The sequence below is a fragment of the Halyomorpha halys genome, unplaced genomic scaffold (assembly GCF_000696795.3).
Source record: "Halyomorpha halys isolate HHAL.00 unplaced genomic scaffold, Hhal_1.1 Scaffold199.1, whole genome shotgun sequence".
NCBI classification, from domain to species: Eukaryota; Metazoa; Arthropoda; class Insecta; order Hemiptera; family Pentatomidae; genus Halyomorpha; species Halyomorpha halys.
Genome location: NW_027112578.1, coordinates 711,668 through 738,855, shown reverse-complemented (window position 1 = coordinate 738,855; position 27,188 = coordinate 711,668). Strand labels below are relative to the sequence as shown.

At 31.7% G+C, this 27,188-nt stretch overlaps 2 protein-coding genes across 2 annotated transcripts in view; both read left to right on the top strand.

The window, feature by feature from the left end:
* Positions 1-24,295, top strand: part of Syngr (synaptogyrin) — a 29,870-nt gene extending 5,575 nt beyond the window's left edge. The window contains exons 3-5 of the mRNA XM_014418491.3: positions 15,572-15,720; positions 20,690-20,855; positions 23,104-24,295. Coding sequence (XP_014273977.1) covers positions 15,572-15,720; positions 20,690-20,855; positions 23,104-23,138 — 350 coding nt within the window. The 3' untranslated portion in view covers positions 23,139-24,295. The remainder of the gene's footprint in view (positions 1-15,571; positions 15,721-20,689; positions 20,856-23,103) is intronic.
* Vps15 (vacuolar protein sorting 15) lies at positions 7,306-11,804 on the top strand. Its single transcript, XM_014418490.3, has one exon. It carries the CDS (start codon positions 7,541-7,543, stop codon positions 11,495-11,497), a length of 3,957 nt encoding a protein of 1,318 aa, XP_014273976.1. The 5' UTR covers positions 7,306-7,540; the 3' UTR covers positions 11,498-11,804.
* Positions 24,296-27,188: the final 2,893 nt, after the last annotated feature.

Below are 27,188 nucleotides of genomic sequence, written 5' to 3'. Positions count from 1 at the left end.
CCACTGATAACTTCTATTAATAATTTCCATTTTTATAACTTATATACAATAAAATGAGGTGAATTGTGCCAGGTTGGAATTGACCAATACTGAATTCAGCTAATTAATGTTCTTAACGTGCTCCTTATAAAAACTATTTATTAATTTTCCTGCTTATCATGTGGTATGTTAGTATATATCAATAAGTGTCATCACATTCCTTTGATAAAACGTTTATGACTCTAACAATCCTTTTTTAACTATTCACTATTATAACGATTTTTTTTAAACCCTGAAAACTGTTGTTTATGCACTGGTAAGTAATTTATTTTTATTTATCTCTACCTAAAGTATTATCTGTCGAGATTTACTACTGTAACTTATTTTCACATTATCACTTAAAATAAGGTGAGATTATACCACTTTTTTTATTATTTTGTGAACTTTCCCACTTTTATTATTTGATAAAATGAGAAATGATTGACACAACTATAACTAATAGAATAGCTAGTGGCATTATTGTTATAATTCCTCTTCATATTTTAAATTTTATTTAGAAACTTAAATGTCTGCATCAATAGTGGTTTTATAAAGTAACATAATAAAAATCAAGTAACAGAACTATTCACAATAAAGGTTGTTATGCAACCTTTGATATAGAATTTTATACTTTTTATTTACAATGTTTTTTGTTGTTTTAGTTAGGGGAGGTGTATATAAGAATGTTAAGAGGTTTAGTGAAAAAATAGAAATTATGGATTTGGTCGAAGACTGATGAACTATATCAATGAAGGCATTAGATTATTTTTTAAAAAATAGGGAACACAGAGGATTTAAAACGTTAGTATAGGGTCAACATAAACTATAATTTTTTATTTAAAAAAAAAGGAGTCAAAATTAGCTGAGAGTGTTTTCCTTCAAAAAGATGTGAATGTTTCATAGCTGAATCCATACAACTATGAAGGAGAATAAGAAGTGACACCAAGAACAGTTTTTTTGTACTACTAGCAAATTAAAATTTGTATTCTTTATTTTTCAAAATATATAGCTGAATTTACTAATTATAACTCTGCACTAAATTCATTAAAATATGTTGACAAGTAAAGAAAAGTTATAAAAAGAAAAAAAAATTGGCACAACCTCACCTCATTTTTTGAATCAATATTGCTTCTTAATGAATCCTCCATACAGGTATTTAGGTTTTGTTATCTATTAATAGATTGTTGATGAACATAAAAGATATGAGTGCAGACCAACAGAAATTCAAAAGAATTGAAATAAAAAAAATAGTATGATGGTTCTGAGATCAGGAGGCCCTGTTCAGGAAGCAGTGGTACCTATGGCTGCTGTTGAGTTCATCAAAGGGGAATGGCAGGATGACGAAGGTGGGACTGGATGAATATTGGGAAAGACATTATCAATTGACTGAAAAGGGAGGAGACAAGCAAGATCCTCCCCCACAAACACATAATAAAGTTTGTTCAATCTGTGGGCTGATTTTCAAGGGGGAAAGAGAACTTAGTCTTAGAACCCATCCAGTGAATAAGTATCCCAGGGAGGCAAAGAACTAAGGGGCTTACTTAATAATCACAGAAATAATTAAGTCAGAGAGAACAAGACAAATTGTATCCAATTAAAAATGACTAAATGGTCGCCTACCTTCCAGGATTTTTCAAAAGGAAAAAATGTTTTCTTGGTGTTCACCATTATAAAGAGTGAGATTTGAGAATGATTTTAATCAAGTGAGTGGAGTGAAAAGGGGAAAAGATGGAAATTTACAAAAAATGCATCCGTTCCTTAAAAAAACAATCCCACAAGACCTTCGGAGAGGGAGAGCTCACCATGTTAGGCCTCGCGGAACAATACTAATTAGAATAAGGAGTTTCTTAGAAGATCTAAGTGTTAGCATTGGAGATACAGCGATCTGGGCAGAAAATATTATTTTCAACTCCCTTGGCATCCATCATACATCACTTCCATAGGAAGTAGCTCTGAGGATATCTGATATTATTTACCTGATTGTTTAGATTTTTACCATATTTATTTATTAATTTTATTTTCCAAACTTATTATTTTTTTTTTTTTATCATTCTACTGCTGTGGCTATTTTATTATTTACTTATTTCTATTTATTGATATTTTCAATTTCGATAATTTATTTTCTGTAGCCATTTAACGTGTGGAGAAGGGAGGTATGAGAGAGTGTAGATAGGGGTGGGGAAAAAACAAAACAAGGAAAGAATGAATAAGTAAAATTTAATATAACTTTGTGTTAGGAGGAGGAAAAAAAGTAAAATAAAATTGTATATATATGAAATATAATGTATTTATATTACTGTTAATTATTGTTTGAAAAAAACAATGTTTTTATTTTTGTTAATATATGTTAGTTTTTATATATCCAATCATGGATTGATAACTAAGCTGTGTGTTTTAACAACCAGATGTATTTGGGCAGCATTGCCGAATAAAGCACTTCTCCCTCTCTAAACGCTAATCCATGGTTGCCAAGAACCTTGTTACTCTGTTATGAATGTTGACACTTGGCAATAAAAATTTTCGTTTCTTTTACATTGTACATAAAGTTCCGATTTCTTAACTTAAATTTTATGATTAGTATTAGTTTCAAATTTTAGTAACTCGTTGAGTAAAATGTTCTATCTTTCCCATTTGGGTTTTCAAATCATTTAAAACTTTTCACTTACCTGTTGTGGCTCTTGAAAACAATAAATGTCATTTCCATTCAAACATTCCAAGTTATTTGGATAAGTGAATTGAACTATTTATCATCGTACAAGGTACAATTGATAGCAGTTTTAAATTTTAGTCACTCAATAAAATGTTTTAAACCAGTTTTGAGTTCGCTTTCGAAATATCCAATGTCCCAACTTTTTAGGTCTTCCAATTATTGGAAATTAGATTCTTTACATTTGTCTCATACGAATACGAAATAATATGCCTTCCTATTAAAACAAAACAAATGCCAACTTAGATATTTTTGTGGCAGTTCGAAGTAAGTTTTTAAATCTCAAATTTCCTAACTTTTGGAGTTCTCAAATTATGGGGTGTGATTCCTCATCCAGCTCATTGCGTTTCTGCATGAAAGTTTAAGTCGATGATTATGGTGGTGTGATGCACTGATTGCAATGGATTGTATGTTTTTGGTACCAAGGATTCTATTTCTGTGATGTTAGAATTATTATAATATAAAATATTGAGTGTAAGCCGTAGTGGGTGTTGGAGAAGAATCGAAAGAGGCTGTTAACATTATTCATAATGTTCAACATGTGAAAGACCCAGACAGATGTATATATGTGTCCTGTTTCCCCGATAAATGGAAACATCCCATCTTGTTTCCACTCCTCAAGCCGAATAAGTTTGGAACGGAGGCGGATCACTACAGGCCCATCAGTCTGTTGCCTCATCTCGGCAAGGTTTACGAAAAGATCATTCTTAATTACCTTCGGGAATTTTGCGATGAACACTCCGTAATTCCTTTTGAACAGACCGGCTTCCAAGCTCGCCTCAGCACAGAGCATCACCTAATGAAACTCCATACTGAGGTAAATACCACCTTCAACCGAAATGAGGCAACGGCCATGATATCCATCGACTGCACAAAGGCATTCGACTCCGTGTCTCACGGCATTCTATGTCGTAAGCTCGTGGATCTAGAGTGCCCGGAACAGCTCTAGTGTGTGATCGCCTCTTTTCTAAACAGCAGGACTGTCGCTGTGCGGGTTTGTGAAGAACACTCAACATCTATCCCACTGACTTGCGGTGTGCCTCAAGGAGCAATCCTTTCGCCAGTATTGTTTTCAATTTATACTGCTGATGTGGTTGGCATGAACTACAAGAAGGCAACGGTCGCCGCTTACGCTGACGATATTGCCATCTACAGCAGCAGTATGAACGCCGAGACAGCTCTACATCAGGCTGAAGCAGTATGCTCTGAGATTGTTCAAAAGCTGGGCTACTTGAACATCTCAGTCAATGCAGCCAAATTGTGTTGTGTTCGCGCACAAGAAATCAAGACTGCCGAAGACTTTCCATGTGAATAATACGGTGAGCTCACCTTCCAATTCTATCGTATATTTGGGCGTAAAGCTAGACCGTCATCTTAAGCTTTCTGCCCATTTATATCAGAAGGCGGGAACAGTAAGACGAAAGTCATATCGTCTCAACCACCTCCTCACTTCTCCGGCTCTCTCATTGAGATTGAAGCTGCAGATATACAAAAGTATTCTGAGACCAGCACTACTATATGGGGCACCATTGTTTACCCGCATATCAGATGGAACCCAGTGCCTTCTTCAAACTTTTCAGGATTCGATGTTGAGGAAAATCGTACGCACAACATCGTGGAGGAGGAAGAGGTCACTGGAGCTGCATCAATTGTTGGAGTTGCCTACTGTGCTAGAGTTCATCAAGCGACGACACATCAAATTTTTCGATTCACTTCAGTACTGTACGAATCCGTTATTCAACACGTTAACACCTGCCCCCCCCCCCCCGGTGCGTTGGCAACACACTACGTAAGGTCACGTAGTATTAGGGTTAAGTTTTTACTAGATTTAAGTTTGTTAAATTCAGAAATAATGTGTGCCCCAACACATTATACACTTTTATAAATTCTGACAACAAAAAATAATACGCTCCAAAAGACTCCTTAGAATGTTCTACAGAAAAAGGAGAAAGTTCATTGTTTATAAATATGTCATTAAAATTTTGAAGGGGTTTTGAAGAAAAAAAAAAAAATTCACTTTCCCTTTTACTAGTTAACTCAACTAAAAGGATCCACAGGAGACCGCATATATAATAAATATGATATAATAGTAAATAAATAATAATAAGGGATTCGTATTACGAATAAAATAATATAATTTCATGTTAATAGGAATAATTAATATTATGTATTTAATACTATATAAAGCTAATAATTTCATACAGATACTAGAGGTACTATTTGAAAAATAGAAACGAGTAACCGTATAATGAAAAACGTTCGTAGGTATACTGACTAAAATAATTTTTCGGGGAAAAATGCATTTAATAGTTCTTTTACGTAAACTTACAGAGTATTATTATAAAAAGCAGTATTGCGCATTAATTTTTTGCAAGAGAAGATAATTAGAAAATTTATCGTGCAAAAACATTACTTGTGTAGTAACATTTGGGGTGTTAATAAATTTTTAGTTTCTTACAAGGTCATAGTTTTTACCCAGTACATAATCCTTAATCAAATTCAGAACGTGACCTTAATGTTCAGTATTGAAAAAAAATTACCAAAATAAGCGATAATCAACAGAATCCAGTACTACCAACAAAGATGAAAATATCAATCTTTTTGAACAAGTATGAGTTCCTGATATATCGGTAGAATATCTGGATTACCTCACTTGACCATATGATACATAATAAAAAAAAATGTTAAAATCTGATCAGTGGACTTTGAAAAAAAAAATAAAGCAAAATAACTTGGTACCTACAAAACGTTTAGAAAGGTCTTGTCGTTCTATGGTAAAACATTTATAATGCCAAATTTAGAGCGAATCTTCATTAAACTATGTTCAGAGTTTACAGAAGAGGGATTTTAACCGAAATTGATTTCGTGACATTTGTTAGAAATAGTCACCCACACCAAAAACTTCTTTTTTTTTTTATTAAAAGAATTTTCTTTTTTTAAATGGTATAATAAGATAGTGCGGTCTTGATATTTTCCGTTCGATTCAGATTTAGCTATGTTTTCTTTTTTTTCCTTTAGTTATTTATAAAAATCTTTCTTATTTTTATACATCCTATATTATAGCTAACAATAAGAAATTTTTTTTTTAAGGAATAAAATAAAAGGCACTGTAAAGCAAGATTTTTGTAAGTTCGGCATTTAAGCCCTGTTAGTCTACTTGAATGAGGATAAATACATACCTGATATTAAAGGCCACTTAATTGTGAATTGATTTACCGAATTTAATCAAAATAATTTGAGCAGTTTTGGAGTAAATTGAAAAATCGTTTCTATTAAGTGGCATGGTCGATTTTAGCGAGAAAAAAAATTGCTGCTGTTTGGTTATCCCAGTTATATACCCGCTTTAAATATGTAATTTCAGTTTCATAAGACTGCATTTTTGAGCTAGACTGTTCACAGACCCACACATCACAGGCCGTTTTGTGAGGCTAGGTTTTATAGAATCAAGGGACCTCAAAGCATATATTTCCATCGAAAACTCGTATTCGAAATTTTGTACGATCGTAATACTTTCTCTTAGTAAGTATTCCATATATAGGTAAGTTGAAGTAAAAATGTCTAAAAGATACATATGTAAGATGGAATACTCCAGTTCTACTATAATTGACATTTTTTTGAGAATCACCTGTATGCATACTTCGACTTCATATACTTAGCTTTATAGGTATTGATTGTAACATAAAAAATGCTGTAGCGTACACAATGTTTAAAGCCGGATCTACGTGTTGTCCAATCGCAGATTAGTACACATGGTAGTGTTTTTGAGAGAGGCAAACATGGCGGACGTACAAGTAAGTAGTTTCAGCTATTGCATTGGAATTATATTTTGTTTATTAAAAAGAAAATGAAATTAAATATAAATAAATGACATTAAATACAAAACTTATTATAACAAGTAACAACAAACACCTTCAACCTCCTAACAGCTCTCAGTTGTAACTGATTAAAGAACAATAGTGGAGATGCATACTACACAAGCGCTCTCACGAACACCCTTTGATCTGTGTCTAAAAAGCGACCCTCGTAGGGTCGGTAACAAACTTAGGCCAAACAACCCAAATGTTGGTACATGCTCGCGCAAGCGCGAGTTCGCCACGGCTTGGCGAGCGTGTAGATTTACCTTAAGACATTTGTTTTCGTCAATATTTATTATTATGTACTGCATCATTCCCTACCAACCAAAGATATTTTTTTTAGTGTAATATATTATTGATGATAAAATAATGTGGGAAAAGTAATCATGGGGCACCTCGCGAGGGGCAGCTACCCCCCTCCCTCCCTAGAAGTAAAAAATTAATTTTTTTTTCAATCAAGTAATTGTAGTAACTAATAAAGTACTGCTGTAGTTATATATAATTTTCTTTAAATGTTGGTTTCATTCGCCTTTTCCGTGCTGAAACGTCAACCTGAAAGACTATGTATTACTCTCTCCCTAAATTTGATCCTGGGTATGCACTTGAAAATAATAACTAATCTATGCTGTGAAATTTACCTTTACTTATATAATTTATTTTACAGTATTTTAGCTTAAATACTGTAACAAAAAAAAAGTATATTTCAAATTTAACATTATCGGTAAATGACAACACTGATATTAGAACTAATTCCTTATGTGTTCATACGCCAGCTGTTTCTTTGTGTACACCAGTATTGTATGTTTGTGCGCAGGTGTTTCTTTAATCGAACCTTCTCTTAGTGAAACCCTATACATTACTTTGTTACGGTCGAGTTTGCCTTGGAACTAACAGTTTTACACTCATGTTTTGAAATAATTTATAGTGTATTGTTTATTAGATCGTTTAATTTTATTTAACTATGGGAAATCAGTTAGTTGGAATTGCACCATCTCAGATTTTGCCTGTGGAACATTATTTGAATGAACATCCCGATCTGATTTTCGATGTGAGTCTGGGCAGTACTCGATTTTTTAAAGTAGCTAGAGCTAAATCTCAAGAAGGCTTAGTTGTTGTCAAAGTTTTTGCAATACATGATCCGAGTCTTCCATTAGCAGCACATAAATCCAGAATAGAACAATTAAAGAAGATACTAGGGTCAGCAGTGAATTGTTTACCGTTTCAGAGAGCAGTTTTAAGTGATAAAGCAGGATTTTTAATGAGAGAATTTGTTAAGTATAGCTTATATGACAGAATTTCTACTAGGCCATTTTTACTCCCCATTGAGAAGAAATGGATTGCTTACCAAATTTTGAATGCACTTGCCCAGTGTCATAAATTAGGTGTATGTCATGGTGACATTAAACTTGAGAACATATGTATTACATCATGGAATTGGGTTCTTTTGACTGATTTTGCCTCATTTAAACCAACATATTTACCTGAAGACAATCCGGCTGATTTTTCTTACTTTTTTGATACTTCTCGTAGACGCACATGTTATATTGCACCTGAGAGGTTTGTCAAAAGCTTGGGTTCAGAATCAGGAAGCCATTTATTACTTTCTGAAGATAATATGAGAAAAGAAGATCTTAAGCCTAGTATGGATATTTTTTCTGCAGGTTGTTCTTTAGCAGAATTGTTTGCAGATGGACATCCTCCCTTTGATTTTTCTCAACTATTAGCATATCGTGGAGGAGAATATTCAGTGGAGAAATACCTCATGAAATTTGAAGATGAAAATATTCGCAGTCTTTTAGAAAGTATGCTTTCAAAGGATCCTTTGTCAAGACTATCTGCTGAACAGTATTTGGAAGAGTATAAAGGTAAACTGTTTCCAGATTACTTCTATAATTTTCTTCTATCTTATAACATTATTTTTTCCAACACTATTCCAATCTTGTCAGCCGATGAAAAACTTGAACGTATGAAAACCGAAATTTTTAATGTGATTAATGTTATAATCGATGAGGACAGTAAATGGAAAAATGCTAAAGTTGAGCTTGAAGATAAAAATGATGAACATTCTGGTTGTGATGCTTTAGTTTTAATAACTTCTATGATCACTTCTTGTATTAGAGGTTTGCATTTTGCTGTCTCCAAGATTGATACACTTGAAATTCTTGTAGAGCTTGCTGCTCATACAACATCAGAAGTATTGTTAGATCGAATTCTACCTTACGTTATGTATCTTATAAGAGACCCATATCCAAGGGTTCGGGTTTGTGCTATTTATTCACTAACAAAAATTTTATCCTATCTCAAAGTAGTACCGCCAAGTGATTCAAATGTTTTCCCTGAATATATTCTTCCTGGACTTTCTCAAATACCCCAGGATGATGAAGTTGTTGTACGTGCTTCTTTTGCTGAAAATATTGCTCGACTTGCTGAAATATCATTAAAATTGTTGGAATATTGTCAAGTTAATCAGAATGAAACTTATAAAAGTTCTTATGAAAGGGAATTGGTAACTTTGCATCAAATGATGCAACAGATGGTTTCTGGATTGCTGACTGATTCATATAATGTTGTGAAACAAACTCTTATTGAAAATGGAATTACTAAATTGTGTGTTTTTTTTGGAAAACAAAAAGCAAATGATGTATTACTCTCACACATGATAACCTTCCTTAATGATAAAGAAGATAAACAGTTGCGTGGTTCATTTTTTGATTGTATCGTTGGTGTTGCTGCTTATATTGGTGTTCATTCATCACCAATACTATCTCCACTTTTACAGCAAGGTTTAACAGACACAGAAGAATTTGTGGTAAGAAAAGCAATAAATGCCATTACAGCTTTGACTGAATTAAGTTTATTACATAAATCTGCTCTTTATCAGTTATTGGATGAAAGTTCTCCTTTTCTTGTTCACCCTAATCTCTGGATTCGGCAAGCTGCTGTAGGTTTTATTAGTGCACTGGCTAGAACTTTGAATGTAGTTGATGTGCACTGTAAAGTGGCCTCAGTGATTAAACCATTTCTCAAATCTTCTTTAATTCAACTTGATAAAGAAGTGCTTGTACTGAATGCATTGAAACCCTGTATACCTCGTAATGTTTATGATGCCGTTATTAAATATAATGAGCTTCCACTTCTTCTTCAAACATTAGAAGAAAGGAGAAATGCTAGAAATGGTATCAAAGGAGTATCATATCCATTACCTTCTCAGCAAACTAACTCATTTCGAGTATGGTTTAATAGATTAAGCTCAGATGGACTCAATGAAGTGGTTGAAGATCTATTACTCTTAATGGGTAAACACTTACAGAAGGTAAACCGTTACACCTCGTTAGAAGTTAAAATGTATTCTAATGGCAAGCTGGATTTAACATCTGTTTTAAAACAAAATGATTTTCATTCTCATCCTATTAAAAGAAATGATTCTTCAAAATATGAAATATATCTTCCTCAATTGAAACGAAGTAATGAAGAGTGTATTTTAACTATGAATGAAGAATGGCGAACCATGTTTGGCAGGGAAGGAAATACAACAGCAAAACACGAAAGAAGTTCTATACATAGCAACGATTGGAATATTAAAAGTTCAGGCAGTCAGTCAGTAATGGAGCACAGTATACAAGAGCGATCATATATTCAATATCGTTGTGCTCCTTCACGCCTGGAGCTAAGAAAGCTCTTTAAACACAGAGAAAGCTTACAAGGGTTCAGGAGTCCCCAAAATCATAGGAGAGGTGATGTTATTCCAGCTGGTTGGAGACTTCGCCCCGGTCTTGTTTCCCATTTGCATGCCCATGCTGGTCCTGTTACCAGATTAGTTGCTATTCCTGATACAACTATTATGGCTAGTTGCAGCTATGATGGGTGTGTGAGAATATGGGATTGTGGTAAAATGGAAGGTAGAAACATAGCCAATAGAGCTAGACAAGTTTATAATGCTCAGACTGGTCCATTAGTTGGTATGACCCTCTGTAATGCCAATACCTGTTTAGGTATGGCAAGTCAGTCTGGTTCAGTAGTTGTACTCAAGTTTGAATCTAATAGTAATAAGATGTCAGTATTTGCATCGAGGCATTTAGATTTAGACGAAGAAGGTCCACCTGTTGATATTACCTATTTTGATTCAGGATTTAAATCAGTTCTTGTATATACTACCATTTATGGTTACATAATTGGTTGGGACCTGCGAGCTCCTGGAATTGCCTGGAAACTACAAAATGATATCAAACAAGGTGTAGTTACTGCACTTCACATGGACAATAAACAATGTTTCTTAACATTAGGAACTAGCAGTGGATTTTTAACTACGTGGGATCTCAGATTTCACTTACCGATTTCTTCAATCGCACATACAGGAGGATCAAGAATAAGGAGAATATGTGGTCATCCAAAAGAACCATCTTGGCTCATTTCTTCTGCATTTGGTAACAATGAAGTATCAATATGGTGTATTGAAAGTGCTTCTAGACAAGCGGTTTTATGGGGAAGTTCTACCCCACCACTTTCTTCAGTTAATGTCACTGGAAACAACCCTCAAGCTGTATGTTCTATGTATTCAGGTGTTGTTGATAAAGATGCATTTTTATTAACAGGAGGTACTGACCATAGAATAAGGTATTGGGATCTTGACAATTATGCGAATTCATATGTTGCAATACCAGCAGGAGCTGATGTCGTTGGGCAAACATCTTATTCTTATAAATGCCGTTTAATTGATGGTGTTAAAGTAGTGCATGAAATAAGGTCTAAGACCAATTCTAAAAACTCAACTGACTCTGAAGGACCTCCAAGAGCAGGGCCAGATCCTCCACCTGTAGGACACCACAACACAATTACTGACTTGGCTGTTGTGTCAGGAACTGGAAGTTCATTATTGGCTTCAGGTGCTAGTGATGGTGTTATCAAAGTTTGGAAATAAGTGATATACCATATTTAGATAAATTAATTCATTCCTATTGATCATATCTATTTTATAGATTTTGTGATATTTTAGTCATTATATTGTAATGGTATTCCTTGTACATAAAAGAAATAATAATATTAATATTAATAATATTTCTTTATTCTATCAAAATGAACTCATTTAATTGAACTGAACAAATGAAATGAAAAATTATAACTGTAAATAAATATTTATTTTTTTTTTTAAAAGTTCCTTCATTTTTTGTACTGTATTATTTTGTTAAAATTGTATATAATTATAAGGATTTAAACTTTCAATAGTATTATTGTATTATAATCCTTGTCATTTCTATATTTGGACCTTTCTATAGTTTATTTTTTGGATTGTATTGAAAAAGTGGAAAGCTTTATTTTTATATTTTGTGCCTATTTTGGACAGTTTTTTAGTTTAGCTTGGGAATATCTAATCATTTATGATATTGTTGATTTTACTTCAGTAATATGGTTTAAAATTTCAACTTGCAAATGCAATTGGAAAAAATTAGTGGAGCTGAAATATTCTTAAAAAGAAGATATAGTTATTTGTTCTTCTTTACTTCTTTAAGAACTATTAGTGGTTTTTTACATGTACCTATCATGATAAAGTAAGTCAAAATTAATAATTTTCAAAACAACTGCTTAAAGCTTTAGGTTAAATTAAAAATCTTAATTTTTTTTTAAATATCTTTATTGAAATTTACAACTGTATATTATATTATACATTCAGTAAATTGGATCTCATTTAAAATGGAATGATACAGGCGTGTTGAGAAACTTCCCATTGGTAGTACTCTAATAACGTTTTTACATTAACAGGTCTCTTGGCCATCTTCTTTTCAGGTGCCTCGGAGGATTGCCAGAAATGGAAGAGGAGGCAAGGTTAGAAACTGGGTGGTTAGAGAGTTTATAATGGAAGGAATGATATCTGATTCGGACTAGTTTGGTTATACATGGAACATTAAGATCTTTTTTATGTATGGTTTTATTTGTGACAAAGTAAGGAGCATTGAGGATTTTGGATTGTAAGGACTGGAGGAATTAGAAGGTTTAGTGAAGCTCAAAGCTCAACTCTGTTTTTCCAGACAGGCCTTATAATTGTCATGTAGATCAGTCTTTTGTAATGAATTGGAAGTTTAGACCATTTGTCGAATAAATGCTATAGTAGTCGAAATCGACGTGCACTTTCCTGTCTTGTGTGAGGATTCTAGATTAGTCGTTTGTCCAGATGTAGTCCAAGGTAGCAGATCTGTTTGACAGGGGTAAGAGCAACATTATTAAAGTAAACTGTAGGGCAGTCGTTAGGTTTACGGCATAGGGTAAAGGTGATTTGATGGGATTTGTTGGGATTTATTTTAATTCTCCAATTAAGACACCATTTGTCGAGGGCTGTGATATGGGATTAGAGAATTTGGGATGCAATCAAAGGGTCATTATTAACTGGTACCATACATGTGTCATTGGCATACATAGTGAGGATACATATTGGGATGTCAGCTGGATAGACGGTGTTGAGGATCTTAAAATTTAGATTAATTTTTTGTGATCCTTTAAATATTAACTTAGTCCCTCTAAAACTTAATTTTAAATTATAGTATTTTATTAGGTACTAAGGTTGTTTTTTTATTACCATTTCATATAGAGAACACAAATAACCACCCATAAAAGATTATTTGGTATAAGAGAATCATGAAGGTATGTATTTCCCCTCCCCCTCCATTTTTCCCAATTATATTACATTAAGGAAATCATTAAAGTTGATTCCCCTTTATTTTGACTTCTCTTTCCATTTAATATCTGCATTTTTTTGTTCTGTGTTATCACTTCTAAGGATATAAGGCTTCAAATTCTAATTCCATACTATTTTTTATTATTAAAATTATCTTGTAATCTAACTTAATGGCAGAGAGAGCTTAAATTTTTTTTTATGAATATTTTTTTGTGTAGGAGTTGGTACATCCGATGGAAAATTGAATTTTGTTATTTTAAAATTTAGAGAGCCTCCATACTTTGGTATTTTTATACATGTATGTGTATGTATACATGTTTTAGTTATTTCAATGTTTTCTTTCATTGAGCTACTTCTTTTGAAAAGTATTGAAGTACAATCTACTTACTGGAATACCTTAACCCCCTCTCTATTCATTAGGTCCTCTCTATCTTCCTTTTTATTTTTTTAAAATTTAATCGGATATTTATTTTTTCGGTATTTGTATGTGTCTATATTTATTTTTTGTATTACTGTGTTCATTTATATTCTTTTTAATTTGCTAAAAATCAACTCAGTACAAGTTTGTAAATCAAATGTAGAACAGCTCAGTTTTTCCTCTTGTCCTATTTAATGTGAGATTCAAAATTGATTTTTTGAAAGAAAAGAAGAACTTTTGAAAATTGATTCAAAATTGATTTTTTGAAAGAAAAGAAGAACTTTTGAAAATTGATTTTTTGAAAGAAAAGAAGAACTTTTGAAAATTTCCGGATGATTTAATATGGAATGAAACAGGAGGGTTTTAAAGGTCATATAGAAAAGGCATTAGGGATAGAAATTAGAATAAATAATAATTTGCTAAACGAAGCAGTTCTATAGGAGAGAGTGTATAAGATGATAGACTGGGATATGGTGTTAGAAGGGTGGAACCCAGGATGATCAAAATATAAGGATGTTTTTCTGGCTCATATAGATAAAAAAGAACAAGAAGAAAGTATTTCCAATAATTAAACAGAAAAAAAGCTTCCTTAACTGGAAGTGCCTAGGAACCCCGAAGATAAATCTAATGAAAAAATTCATTGACTTTCTTTTAGTCTTATATCAAGGTTATCAGACAGTTTTATCCAAAATAAAGGCGGAAACTATGAGCTGGCAGATTTTTTGTTAGCATTGAGTCCCAGAACCTGAGCAACTATTGAACCTACAAATGCCCAACAATTTTATGACTTTTGTAGCAAACAAGGGTTTACCATTTTGACACATGTCATAATTCCTCTCCTCTATACTCAGCCACCTTCAAAATAATTATTTCTGTATGATAGTAATTTTTTTACCTATATTAAACATGTCCAGTATAAATAATTATTTCCTCCCTGAAAGAGAACTTAAATTTTTGTTTTTAAGGATTAAAAATTAAAAACCTACTGGCTGGCCATTTGTTTATTCCAAGCCTATATTGTACCGCAACCCTTGGCACTTCTGGGCTTAGGATTGGGATAGATTATTTTTTAAGTGATTTAGAAAATATGATTTTAAGACAGATGCTGGTCATAAATTACTTAGGTTTTTAACTGAGGTATGAAGGTGATAATTAGGTTTCCGGAGTAGAATCAAGTTGGGCATTTATGGTCTAATTTGTAGGCCTGCATTGTGAAACTATATTTTATTACTGTTGGATATCTAGCCAACATATTGGACCATTAATAGTCGGCTTATGGAATATAAAGGAAGGCCACTAACGTCTTGGAAACTAAAAAGGATGGGCCTGTTTTTCTCTATGTTCAATTGCATTTCATCCAATTTTTCAATTGCATTATTTTACGTTATCGATTAGTGGGTGCTATTAACATCATCCCGCAGCTTTTGGATTGCCTCAAGCATATTGTTGGAATAGAAGGATTGATACATTTGGAGGTTTTCTGCATATAAATGATACTAGGAGTGGTGGATGGAATCTAAGCCAAAACTATTTGAACAACTCTAGGTCAAAAGACCAGAATCGTGAATTATTTTTGGTAAGAAATCTATAAATTTGTACTTTTTTTTTTAATATATTGCTTCTTTTAACTGATTGATAGAGCTTTGAATTTTGTTGATCATTACAAAATAAATGTTGTTCATTGGATATGAGCTTTGTCAGAATCAAAATGAATTTTGATCTGGAGTTTCTCTAGTATTAATATTAAATAGTAATGGTGTCGAGACGATTGTGAAATGTGTAAATAATCAACTTCATACTGTGTTTACTTCATTTTATATTTCTGTCTTATCTTCCTAAATATGCTTGATACTGCAGCTAATAGTAAAACAATTTATAGTCTTTTAGCATGTTTTTATGTATTTTAGGTTTTTGGGCATTTATGTACTTTGTGGGCTTCTGTTACTTGGCAAATCAATGGAGCAATACAACTATTGATGAAGATATATTGGAAAGGGAAGGCACCAGCAGTATTCAAGCTGCCATAGTTTTTTCATTTTTTTCGGTCTTCTCATGGGTAATGTTTTAATTAATAAAGATTATAAGTATTTGTTTCAACCTTGCTATTTGATACTTATATCCTATATCTGCTTCTCATCCTTTCACTCTATCAAAACAACAATAAAAAGGTTTTGATAATTCTCAATGATGGCCACTTTTAGTTTTTGTTACTGAAATCAACTTTATTTATCCACCTGATAATGCTGTAATTGTGGATTCATTGATGATTAATGACTTGAATGTTAACACATTGGTGAGAACAACACGATCTGTAAGGTGGTTATGAAAATAATCTTTTAGAAACAGGTTGGGTTATAATCCCTAACAAAACATATGTTTGGCAGGATAATGGATAAGTATCCGATTTTCATTTAGATTTTTCTAATCTATTTCTTCTTCTCTGGGTTTTCAGAACAAGAAAACTTTCTCTCCTTTCCTTCCTATTTTTCTCACTCAATGCACAATAAACAGAAACTAAAACTGTGATTTGGGCAATTGTGGAGGCTTCAAAGTGAGAGAAAAGTCAGTACCCTCGTATAAGACAGAATGCCCACCATGTGGTATAGGGAACTCATGTTCTCACCAATGGGTTAAAGTAACTTGTAAAACATTTTTTTTAAATAAATAACTAGAACAAAAACTATAGAAATAGGGTATTTAATGAAAAATATTAGTAAGAGGACCGATTTAAATGAATAACCTATAAAGTGGCAATTCTGGCTTATTATTTTTTCATCAACAATTAAATCATTGTGTTATACTTTCATATGATATTAATTTACATGTTATATTTTGTATTAAGCTTTGACTTATGTTTGTGAGCATTCTAAAAACCAGTATATATTTAATTGATAGTAAGCATTGTTACTTTTGATATTACTGTAGCAAAACCAAAGGAAGTTGTAGTGTTTCAAGTTACTATTAATGAGAGTAAAGTTTATCTAGAAACCATGGACCTACAAAGAACAAAGGCGTATTGTATCCATTTAACAAAACTTACTTTATTTGTAAAAGAAATGATAGAAAATCTGCTATTAATGAGATAATTATATTAAATGATATAATTTTCTTAATTGTAAAAAATGATCTAATTTTATCAGAAAATTAGTTAGCTGTAATATTTAAAGACATTAAAAATATGTATGCTGTAGATGAATAGATGACAGGTGAAGGATGGCCTTTTCTAACTTTCTAATGAGTAGGTAGATATAGATCCTGGCACATAGGCAGAGGTAATTGTTTTTCTAGTTTTTATTCTCACTTACATCTTACTCTTGCAACTACATATGGAGCTGCAATTTTATGAGGCATCTACATTTCAAAAATACATCTCTTAGTAAACAGGATCTGGAAAAATTGAAACTGCTTGAACGATGGAAAGATCTATCTTAATTTCAATTCACTAAAAAAGTCTGTGGATAGACAGTTGTGGATTTCAGAGAGTTTTATTTCTTTCTGCATGACATCAATAATCTTTCTTATGATTTAGTTGCTAAGTTCTGCTTTGTTCTTATTCTGAGCACCTGCCTAAATTGTCTTAAGGATAGAGAATTATTATAACTTAAACTTGATATTGATTAAAGAGAAGCTTTTAGATTATAAGGGAAGAATTAATGTTTCTGGCAATCATTGTGATTTGAAAATTCTTATCAGCTTGACATGGTCATTGATTGGGCTGGAGTGTATTGCACTCCATACTCATGCTCTTGAGTTTTTTCAGTTCAAGAATTGATTCAATCAACACATTAATGACTTTATATTGGGGAAGATGCTGAATGGATATATTAAGTGTAAGTCATGAAAGGTATGGATGTTGTACAGTAAATAGTTGCAGATTAAACAACCAAAGGTGATGCTGGATTCAAAGGGCTTAAGCCCTGTGTAATTTACCCGAACTGCTTGAAAAATACTAAACTAAATCCATCATTAAATTTGACTTCAACCATTAGCAAATGATTCATATTAATAATACATCCTGTAGTGAGTGATGCATAGGTAGTTGGCTAGAAAAATTATAATTTTACAAAATTAAATTAATACAATATAAGAATAATTAAAAATAATTAATTATTAATGAAAAATTTGTTTATTATAGCCTTTTCTAGTCATATTTACTTATTAAAGTATCAAATAATAATTTAGAGTATGTGAGGTCCATCATCCTGTAGGATGCAATTCATACAGACTAGATGTAAGAGAGAAGATCCATACACCACCATTTTCAATGGAAAACTATCACATTGTAATTTTCCTAGGATTTAAAAAATAACTGCCCAAAGGAATGGTCTATGAATGTTCTGCTACAGTGAATGACATGTATTGGTCAAAAATGTCTTTTTGTGTTTTGATGGCCGTCCTGAACAATGTTTGTTTAAAACTAAACTAGTCTTCCTTACATTTTTAACAATATTTTAAACACCACTAAAGCTTTTTCTAATATATTAATTTTTCAATAACTAAGTACTTGAGAATATAATTTAAAAATCAATTTTTTTAAAGAAATACTATGTCCACTTGTTTTAGCCACGATTTTATAGCAAATATAGAACGAAGACTGACTTTTGTTGTTATCATTCATTGTCATTAAGTTTGCTCCAGGAATAAATGACTTTTTACAAGGTACAATTAATCATTGTTCAGTATATAGAAATATAATTCATATTTTTATATATCAATATTAACACAGGATGAGTCCATGAGTTTAAATAAAACTTGAGTAAATGAGATTTATGTTTGTGTGTGTATATATATATATATATATATATATATATACTCTCTCTCTCTCTCTCTATAGAGAGAGCGAAAGGTAAAATGCTTACTGTCAAAACAAAACAGAAAATACAAAGGGACCAAAAATTAATATAACCTAGTTATAAAAAAAAAAGAAGGAACTCTGCTTTGTGTTGTAAAGTAGTAATCATTGTATTTCGTTGATTTCATTGTTTATATTATGTCTTGTATGATTGATTAGTATGCTGCGTATTAGCAACCTTGGACCAATATTTGGGCAGCATGGTTTATTGTTAACTAAAGGATTTCTCTCTGCTTCATAAAATCTTCAAATGCAGCACAACATGAAGTCCATTGGGACTTGCTTCTGGGGCAGAATTCATCAATTTGGCATCCAACTGCTGTGAGAATCTATAGTGTGTGTCATTGTCCTTAAACTTTTCAACATTGCATTTTGACATAAAACCTTGAGACTAGTACTTTATTGTTGATAGCTGTGTCCTTAATTTTGAAATTATCATGTTGTGGTTCGAGTCAATGTTAGTCCCACTGTATGTGTGAACATGAAGCAATGAGGGTTTATATCTGGCACTCATGAAAAGTCAATCTGAGTAGCAGTAATTTATCTGTCCTGTTCAAATTATCTCTATGTTTTTGTTTATACTAATGTGAGTGGAACATAGGTACTTCCTAAAATCAAACCCTTTGAAGCTACCAAATTTACCTCCCTTTTGTCATAGTTTTCATGAAAGTTAAAACTGCCAGTACAGTAAGCCTAAAGAATTTCTCTTTTCCAATTTGAGCATTATACTATTTTCACTTCCAACCATTGTTTTCATATCATGAGCAAGGCAATTATCATAGCATTCCTCCAGATCATCGTTGAAGTCATCTTTCATTTCATCATCTGAGGCTTCTGTAGTTGCATATACTGAGATAAGACTGAAACTTTAAAACTTCCCTTTGGTGCATAGTACAGAGTCTAGGATTAAAGGACTTAAAATCTTTTGGACTAACAATGCCATTCTACTAAAAGTCCAGTTTCAGACGTGTGTAGTCGGTCATGGTAATTCTAAGAAACAGTGTGTTGGCCTTTCTTAGGCTACCTTATTCAATTCACCTGTTCTTTTGAACGGTATCTATGTATATATAATATGTTCTTAAGATGCTCAAGAGCTTTTTTAGAGCTCAGGGTCTATATAGAGTTAGAGTTAAAACGTTTCAGGAAGCTAAGGCGCAGTCCAATTGACGAGCCACTGAGTCGTCTCCTGTTCATTGGTTGGGAGCTTAGAAACAAACTCTGAAAATTCATAAACCATTATCTATAAAGTACAAAGGGAATCAAATATCTAGATATTTTGCTACATTTGATTCGAACAGAACTGTACTTGACTATAGGTAGAAGCTTTTACCAAAATTGAGCTCTTAAAAAATAAAATATATACTAATATTTTAACCTCCCCAGAAAGGATGAAAACCTACTTATGCAGATTCAAACTTACAGAATAAGATAGGTGTAAATATGGTGGCTAGATATATGAGCAGTTTATAAATCAATAAGCAATCCTAGACAGAGAGAGGTACAATGTCATGAAATCTATAATACAATATGTTTAATAGTGTAATAAATGTATAACAAATGTTGTACATATTGTGAATTATTTAATTTTTATTTTCTGTAACGTATGTGTATATTTTAAATTGTATAAATTGTTATCTTGTGCTTCTGAAAATATTACTGCTTCTTCTCTTTCTAAATTAATATTTATTTTACAAATCTTTATTTGTCTATTATGTTTTGTATTTTTATTATCTCTTACCAATTAGTTTATTTTAGCTCCTTTTCTTCTTTTAGTAATTAATTTTTTATTCCATTTTTCTTCATATTTATTTTTTTGGCTTATACTATTAATGTTATATTCTTGTGATATTTTATATGTAACAATTTTAATAGATTTTATGTGTAACAATGGGACATGTAGCAGTAAGTACCATTACAAAGAGCCATGTGGAAAAGGGAAAACAAAGTATTAAGGGTTTTTTCGACCATTATATTAGTGAAACTTCCTTCTGATTTACAAATTTTTTCTATGGTCTAACATTTTACACTGCTCTGGCTCTGACTCAAATGAATAATTGTGTAATTTGAAAGGTTTTTTATTATTCTTAGTGAACATAATCTATTAATTCTATATTTTGTTGTTTAAGTATCTTTAAGACTATTTTAAAATAAGCATATTTGTAAAAAAAAATAGGCTGGCTCAGCATGGCTTGCTTACCAAAGATTCCTTCAAGGAAATAATGCCATGTTTACCGCTGGCCTTGAAGGTGGTGAAGCACAAATGACTGGTGCTGCTGCCTTCTCATCATATTCTCAGGACGACCAACCTTACCAAGATCCACCATTTTCAAACCAACATGGTAATGTACATTTTTCTATCTTTCATCAAGCTATGATTTGTTATTTAGAATAGTTTTTTAAAGATGGCATGCTTGAGAGAGACAAAGGTTATGTTATACTTAGAAACCTGCACTACTTCCTCTGTGGAAAACTACAAATGCTCAAGTATACTTGAGCGTGTGTGCCACCTTAAGGTCTACCTATGGACTCAGAAGTTTATTACCCATTTTTGGAAAATTACTGGAATCAGTTATCAAAAGATAACTTTCTTATTTTTTTAAAATATGAAAATATTATTTCAGATTTTCAATTTGGTTTTCAGTATAGTCATTCCACTTCACATCATCTAGCAAGATTATAAGAATTTATTACTATACCCATTTACTAATCGGCTCGAAATGAAGAAACACACTCTGGTAAAGTTCTTGGATTTCCAACAAGCGTTTGATAAGGTCAGGCATTATGGTCTGATTTACAAAATAAAGGGAGTAAACAATCTGAAATACATGTATTCATTATTCAATGGTCAAACAAATACTGTTGGAATAAATAACTCACTCCACCATCAGACAATTCAATGCCCCAGTACTTCACAAGGTTCAGTTCTTTCTCCCATTCTGTTTAACTTTTATCTTCATGACATCATCCAGTCCACACATATCCCCATAGCTATGTTAGCTGAAAACATAGCAGTACTTTCTTTACACAATGGCATAATAATAATCAAGAATGCATTGCAGACTCACCTTAATGTTCAGGATCATTAAGGTGAGTCTGCAATGCATTTTCAGGCCATTACTGATCTACAGTTGTCAAGTGTGGGGTCCAGCTTTCTGTGCAAAATAAAAAAAAATTAGTCATTTTAAAATAAGGCCATAAGGATTGCAGAAGATTCTACTTAGTTTATAAGAAATAGTCAATTGCATTGTGAACTATAATTTGAATCAATAATTGATTATTTATAAAAATAATAATAATAATGGTATTAAAAAATAATATTAAATAAATAAAAACGATGATTTAGAAAATTCCATTAAAAGTTGCAGTGGCTTACATTGTTGGGATCCAACCTCACCTTGAAGACTGAAGCTTAGACTAATTCAAAACATTTTAGTATAAACTCTATATTGATTAGGGTGGATTTAATTTTCCGCAATGGACAAAATGGACTATTTTGTCTGTTCTGGGTGAAATCAATAAATATTAATTATCCAGACAGTCAAATCCATCCTTGTTGAAGGTGTGGAGCTTATGAGCAGTAGCCCTGCATTGCTACATTAAAGTTCACAATCATATTTTATGTCTTCTTCTCTTTAGCTTTAAGATTCAGTTAAGAGTCTAAATTTGGAAATAATACTACTAAGGACTATATCACAAATGATAATAAAAGTTGCAGTGTACTGTTGCTCCTATCAGCATTCATGACCGCCCGTCATCTACACAACTATCCTAAGACTAATAATATTGTCTGTTTCATCCATTTTGTCCAATGGACTGGACAAAATAAATAAAAAATGCTCAATTTAGTGTTTATTTATTTGTATTATTATTATTACTTTCTTTCTCTCAAATTTTTGTTTTCAGGATATGAATCAGTTATTTATTTTATAAATTCTATAAATATTAGCTTTTTTTTTTGTTTTCTTACATTCTTCAATTACGTATTTATTATAATTATTTCTAAGATATATTAATTTGATTATTATCATTCATATTTACTAATTTATTTGACCTAAAAAAAAAAAATATTCCATGATTATAACATTGTAAATTCGTCAGAGGTGTCTTTTTTTCCCTGAGACTAAACCTCCAGATTATCAATTTTTATAATAGCCTTGTAAATCTAACCTTATTACAATAACAAGCAAATCTAACTGTTATGATGACCATATAAGGCCCACCAGACAGATTTGGTAATAATTAAGCATAAATAAAAATAGTACCTATTGACCTGTACCGACTGAAATAATCCTGTACCTATATGTGTTATTAAAGTCCATATTCATGATTCATTGGGATTATAAGTGTATCAAGACATGATGATTCACGATGCAATACATCCAAAATTGTAGAAATGAGGCTAAATATATTAAATAAATAAATATAATATGGGTTGCTGAGAAGAATTTTTTTAAAAGATAAACATTCATATATGTGAAAAGTGAAGTTAGAAATGTAAGAGAAATGAAAGGACCCTACTATTTTATCTAAAATAAAAGCCATTTTTTTCTGGATTTATTTATATGTTTTAAAATATATTTGTTCCAGAAGGTGGTGGAGAATATCCTGCACCAACCTACTAAAACTTGTAAATTGAGATCCAATGGTAAGAGCAATGTAATAACTGTATTTTCGGTTTAGCTCTTACATGTGTAGTAATGTAGTAAAGAGTCATCTGTGTGCTTGTTGGATATCACCACATTTTTATTGTTTCTTGCATAGAATGGAATACTATGACAATATGCATTTTTTGTTTTATGTAGGTTTCTAGTGGTGTATTTTATCATGAAAGTTTTTTTTTTCTTGGTCTGCAGATGATACTTTTTCTTTTGATTTTTATTTGAATTATGGACCTCTTTTGCTACTTTTAACCTGAGGATAAAAGCTATAGCAATTGGATTAAACCTTGAAAAAGGTTATAAATTGGATCTTATAGATTTATGTTTGCAAACATGTTGAAAATCACTTGATGGTTTATTTGGACTGTTGAAGACTTTGCTGTTTAGACCTTAGTTGATGTATAGTCAGAAGTTGTTAAACAAATGTAAATGGTTATGTACTTATATATAAAGTTAAAATATTAGCTGTTTATGAATGTAATTGGTTGTAAGAAATGGAAATGCTATTGTGTTAGCTAGTCCTTCAGGCATTATGAACATTATAAAAATAAGAAAAATTAAAATAAATATTTAAAAAATAATGCTTATTCATATGATGCAGTAGTTTCTCGAAACTATGATCATGTAACATTTAGACTCACTAAGATTTATCTTTTCTACTTATCATCTTTGTGTAAATGTTAACACAGAAATTATAGTTTTAGCTTTTATATTTTATTTATTTTTTTCATATGTGTTTTTTATTTATTTACAGTTGATGAGTCATTTAATTTTCTAGATTTATGTTTCAAAGTTCATAAAATAATTCTAACTTTGATTTTATATTGGCAATATACAGTAAAGGCGATGTTTACTGATGTATTATCTAATTTAAGATTAGTTATTCTTTGAATCTTTGATTGCTTCTGTTCAAAATTTACTGATTTATTTTTTATATGTATCAAGGATGAACATATTTTGTGCAACTTACTTTAAAGTATAATTATCTATATTAACTGTATAATTTATTATAAAATTATCATGGTATATCGCTTGAAAATATTTTATATTTATGTTAGTCTAAGTGATGTTGATGTGATATAATTAGTTATTTAAATAAAAAAAAGGATCCTTTTCTTGTATAGCTATCTCTGAATCTATTCTATCCCACATTCTTGTCTATGTTTACTATATTAACAAGCAACAAAAGATGTCAACCTTATTTTAATTAAATGTTATTTATCCTTGCCCATTCCATTCAGCTAATAATTAGTATCTTCAGAGTACAATGAGTACAGAGGTCATTCAGAATTAGTTAGGGCTATAATGGATGTCTAAAGTTAAACATAAAACAAAAAAAAAACAGCAATATTTGAGGAGGAGAGAATATTTTTTCCTCTTTTGTTTATTATGCCTTATATTTAATATAGCATTAAATGAATAAAGTTTTGAATAAATTTCAGAGTAATTCGTTAATATTCTTCCATCATAATAACTCATTCTGGTAATTATTGGACAATTATTTATTTATCGTTAAAACTCATCCTGTATATTTTCATTATAATGAATCTACAGATTTGTCACTAGGCGCAAATCCAATACAAATGCTTGGTAAACAAAGTAAGCAGCGAATTTTGGTATCCACATACTTATTCTTTTGACCTTTGTTGGCTATAACATTGGATTTTCATTTTAAAAAGGAACAAACTAAACAGATGTGAAACAAAAGGAACTGTAAATATCAGCAAAGAAAGTTGTAGATAGTCCAAATAAATAGAAATAGTACTACAAAACGTATAATTTCAACTTTTGTTCTAGAATTTTTATTAGAAACTTGTTAATTTAATTACTGAAATATATAATGATTTTATGAATAAATATTTGTGGTACATATTTTAAATAAAATATAAACTGCTAAAGTTAATTAACAAGATTTGAAACGAGGTATATACACCAAATCTATAGAATTTTGAAATATACTATCTTAAACTAGAGTTAATTATTGAATCCAAAAGTTAGAGAAATTAGTTAATTAATTAAAACACGGAGAGCACGAATATCCATCTGTTGGCTGTCCGAAAACAAATATATGAATGCAACACAACTGTCCTTTGATTTGTACCCGACGGGTCGGCGGCAAATTCTGACAAACGTCTACTAGCCAATCCAAATAACCTATCCACACGCCTTCGCAAGCGCGAATTTGCCATTGTTTGACAAATGTGTAAAGGCACCTTAAGGGGAAAAGAGATAGTTTCCAAAAAATGTGGTTCAGAATATTCATAGATAACAAAAATGGTGACAAAAGTTGAATCATCATAGGTTACAGTATAGGAATTAGGATTTTTGATGAAAAAAAGTGGTTTTCTAGGCAGACTTTTTAAACAATCACTTCTCAATAATGAAATGAGACGAGAAGGTGAGGTTAGTGGGTATTGAACAACATTTTATTTAAAATATTTTCTTCCATTAATTAAAGGATTTTAATTTTCTCTTGGAATTTTTTTTTCTATAAGCATTGTGGATTCTTAGCCGCTCAGCTTCCTCCACCTCTTGATCTTGAAATACTGAGCATAATATAATATGCATAGTTTTGTCATACTTTGGATCCAATCGCTAATTTATCAGATTACAGACCCTATGACAGGTAAATTTTACTAGTACGATAGATATTATATTATGATGGTTTCTCATTCTTTATTTTCTGTCATTCAGTTGTATTTGTAAAGGTATAAACTCGTGAACTCTAATACCTGATAGGAACTCACTTAGAAAATGGTCTTCCTCTGGATCACTTCATTAGTCGTTATATTTCGTTGTTATATAATATTTCGACCAAGACCAAATATATTAGGTATGTGTTAGTTACTACATCAGATCCGAAACGCCTTTAAATACGAGGCAAAAAAAGAAAGAAACTACCAACAATATCCAAACACTTGTGTGTTTCGGATAGATAACCATGGCCCTGTCTCATACCTTGAATATGTGTTGAACTATTTTTATAATACAAAGAAAAAAATGAAGAGAAGGACAGTGAGGGGAAACTTAAATGTAGGTGAAGAAATTATTAGATTATACAAATCCATAGAAAATAATATTAAATAACCTTAAATTCTACTTTCTTTTTAGTATTTTGATAAGTTACTAACTAATTTAATTACCCAGACATATAAAGTTCCCATAGCTTTATGTTTTTGCAAAAATACAAACTTGTGTTAACACTCTTAGAATTGTACAAAAAAAAAAACGACATTCGGCGAGCCGGCCAATAATTCAGGCCGACACTTGTACCAGCTAAACGAAATAAATTTACCTTAGTTAGACAAACGTGTACTCTAGCACCTTTATAAACGGGTTTTCCTTTTGTATTCTCCCTAATAATGTTTTTCTAATTTCTTGGATTATCATACGGATATTCGTTGGTAGTTCGCCGTGCCCTGTCTCTTAATTTCGAATGGTATAGCATCTTCTCGATGGAGGAGGTCGAGAGGAACTCAGGGAAAAGACGCCACCCTATTCTTTTGTCGGCATGAGAAGTCCTTACACCTGGACGCATAACTCATGATACTAATGGACTTTTATTGTTTCTGCTTTTTTACGTATTTCCTCACGATGTGAGGCCACGTAAGTTCCAGATTTTAAGTTTCTATATTTAATTCTTATTTTTTAATAACTTAAATATTTTTATTTCATTCTCACACCTCCAATGACGAAAACAAAAAACGACGTTATGGATGCTATAGAGGTAAAACACTTACTAACAAACCAAAACGAAAACAGTCCTAACAGTAAGAGCCGTATACGTCGACACTGCAAACTTGTGCGATACAGCAGGGCACAAGGCTTTACAACACTAAGATAACAATTGAGGTCGATTCTCACCAACTAGGATCCCATTCAGTAACGTATACGACACGCTGAAAACTATTTCCACTGACACCTACTACTACTACTACTACTACTACTACTACTACTACTACTACTACTACTACTACTACTACTACTACTACTACTACTACTACTACTACTACT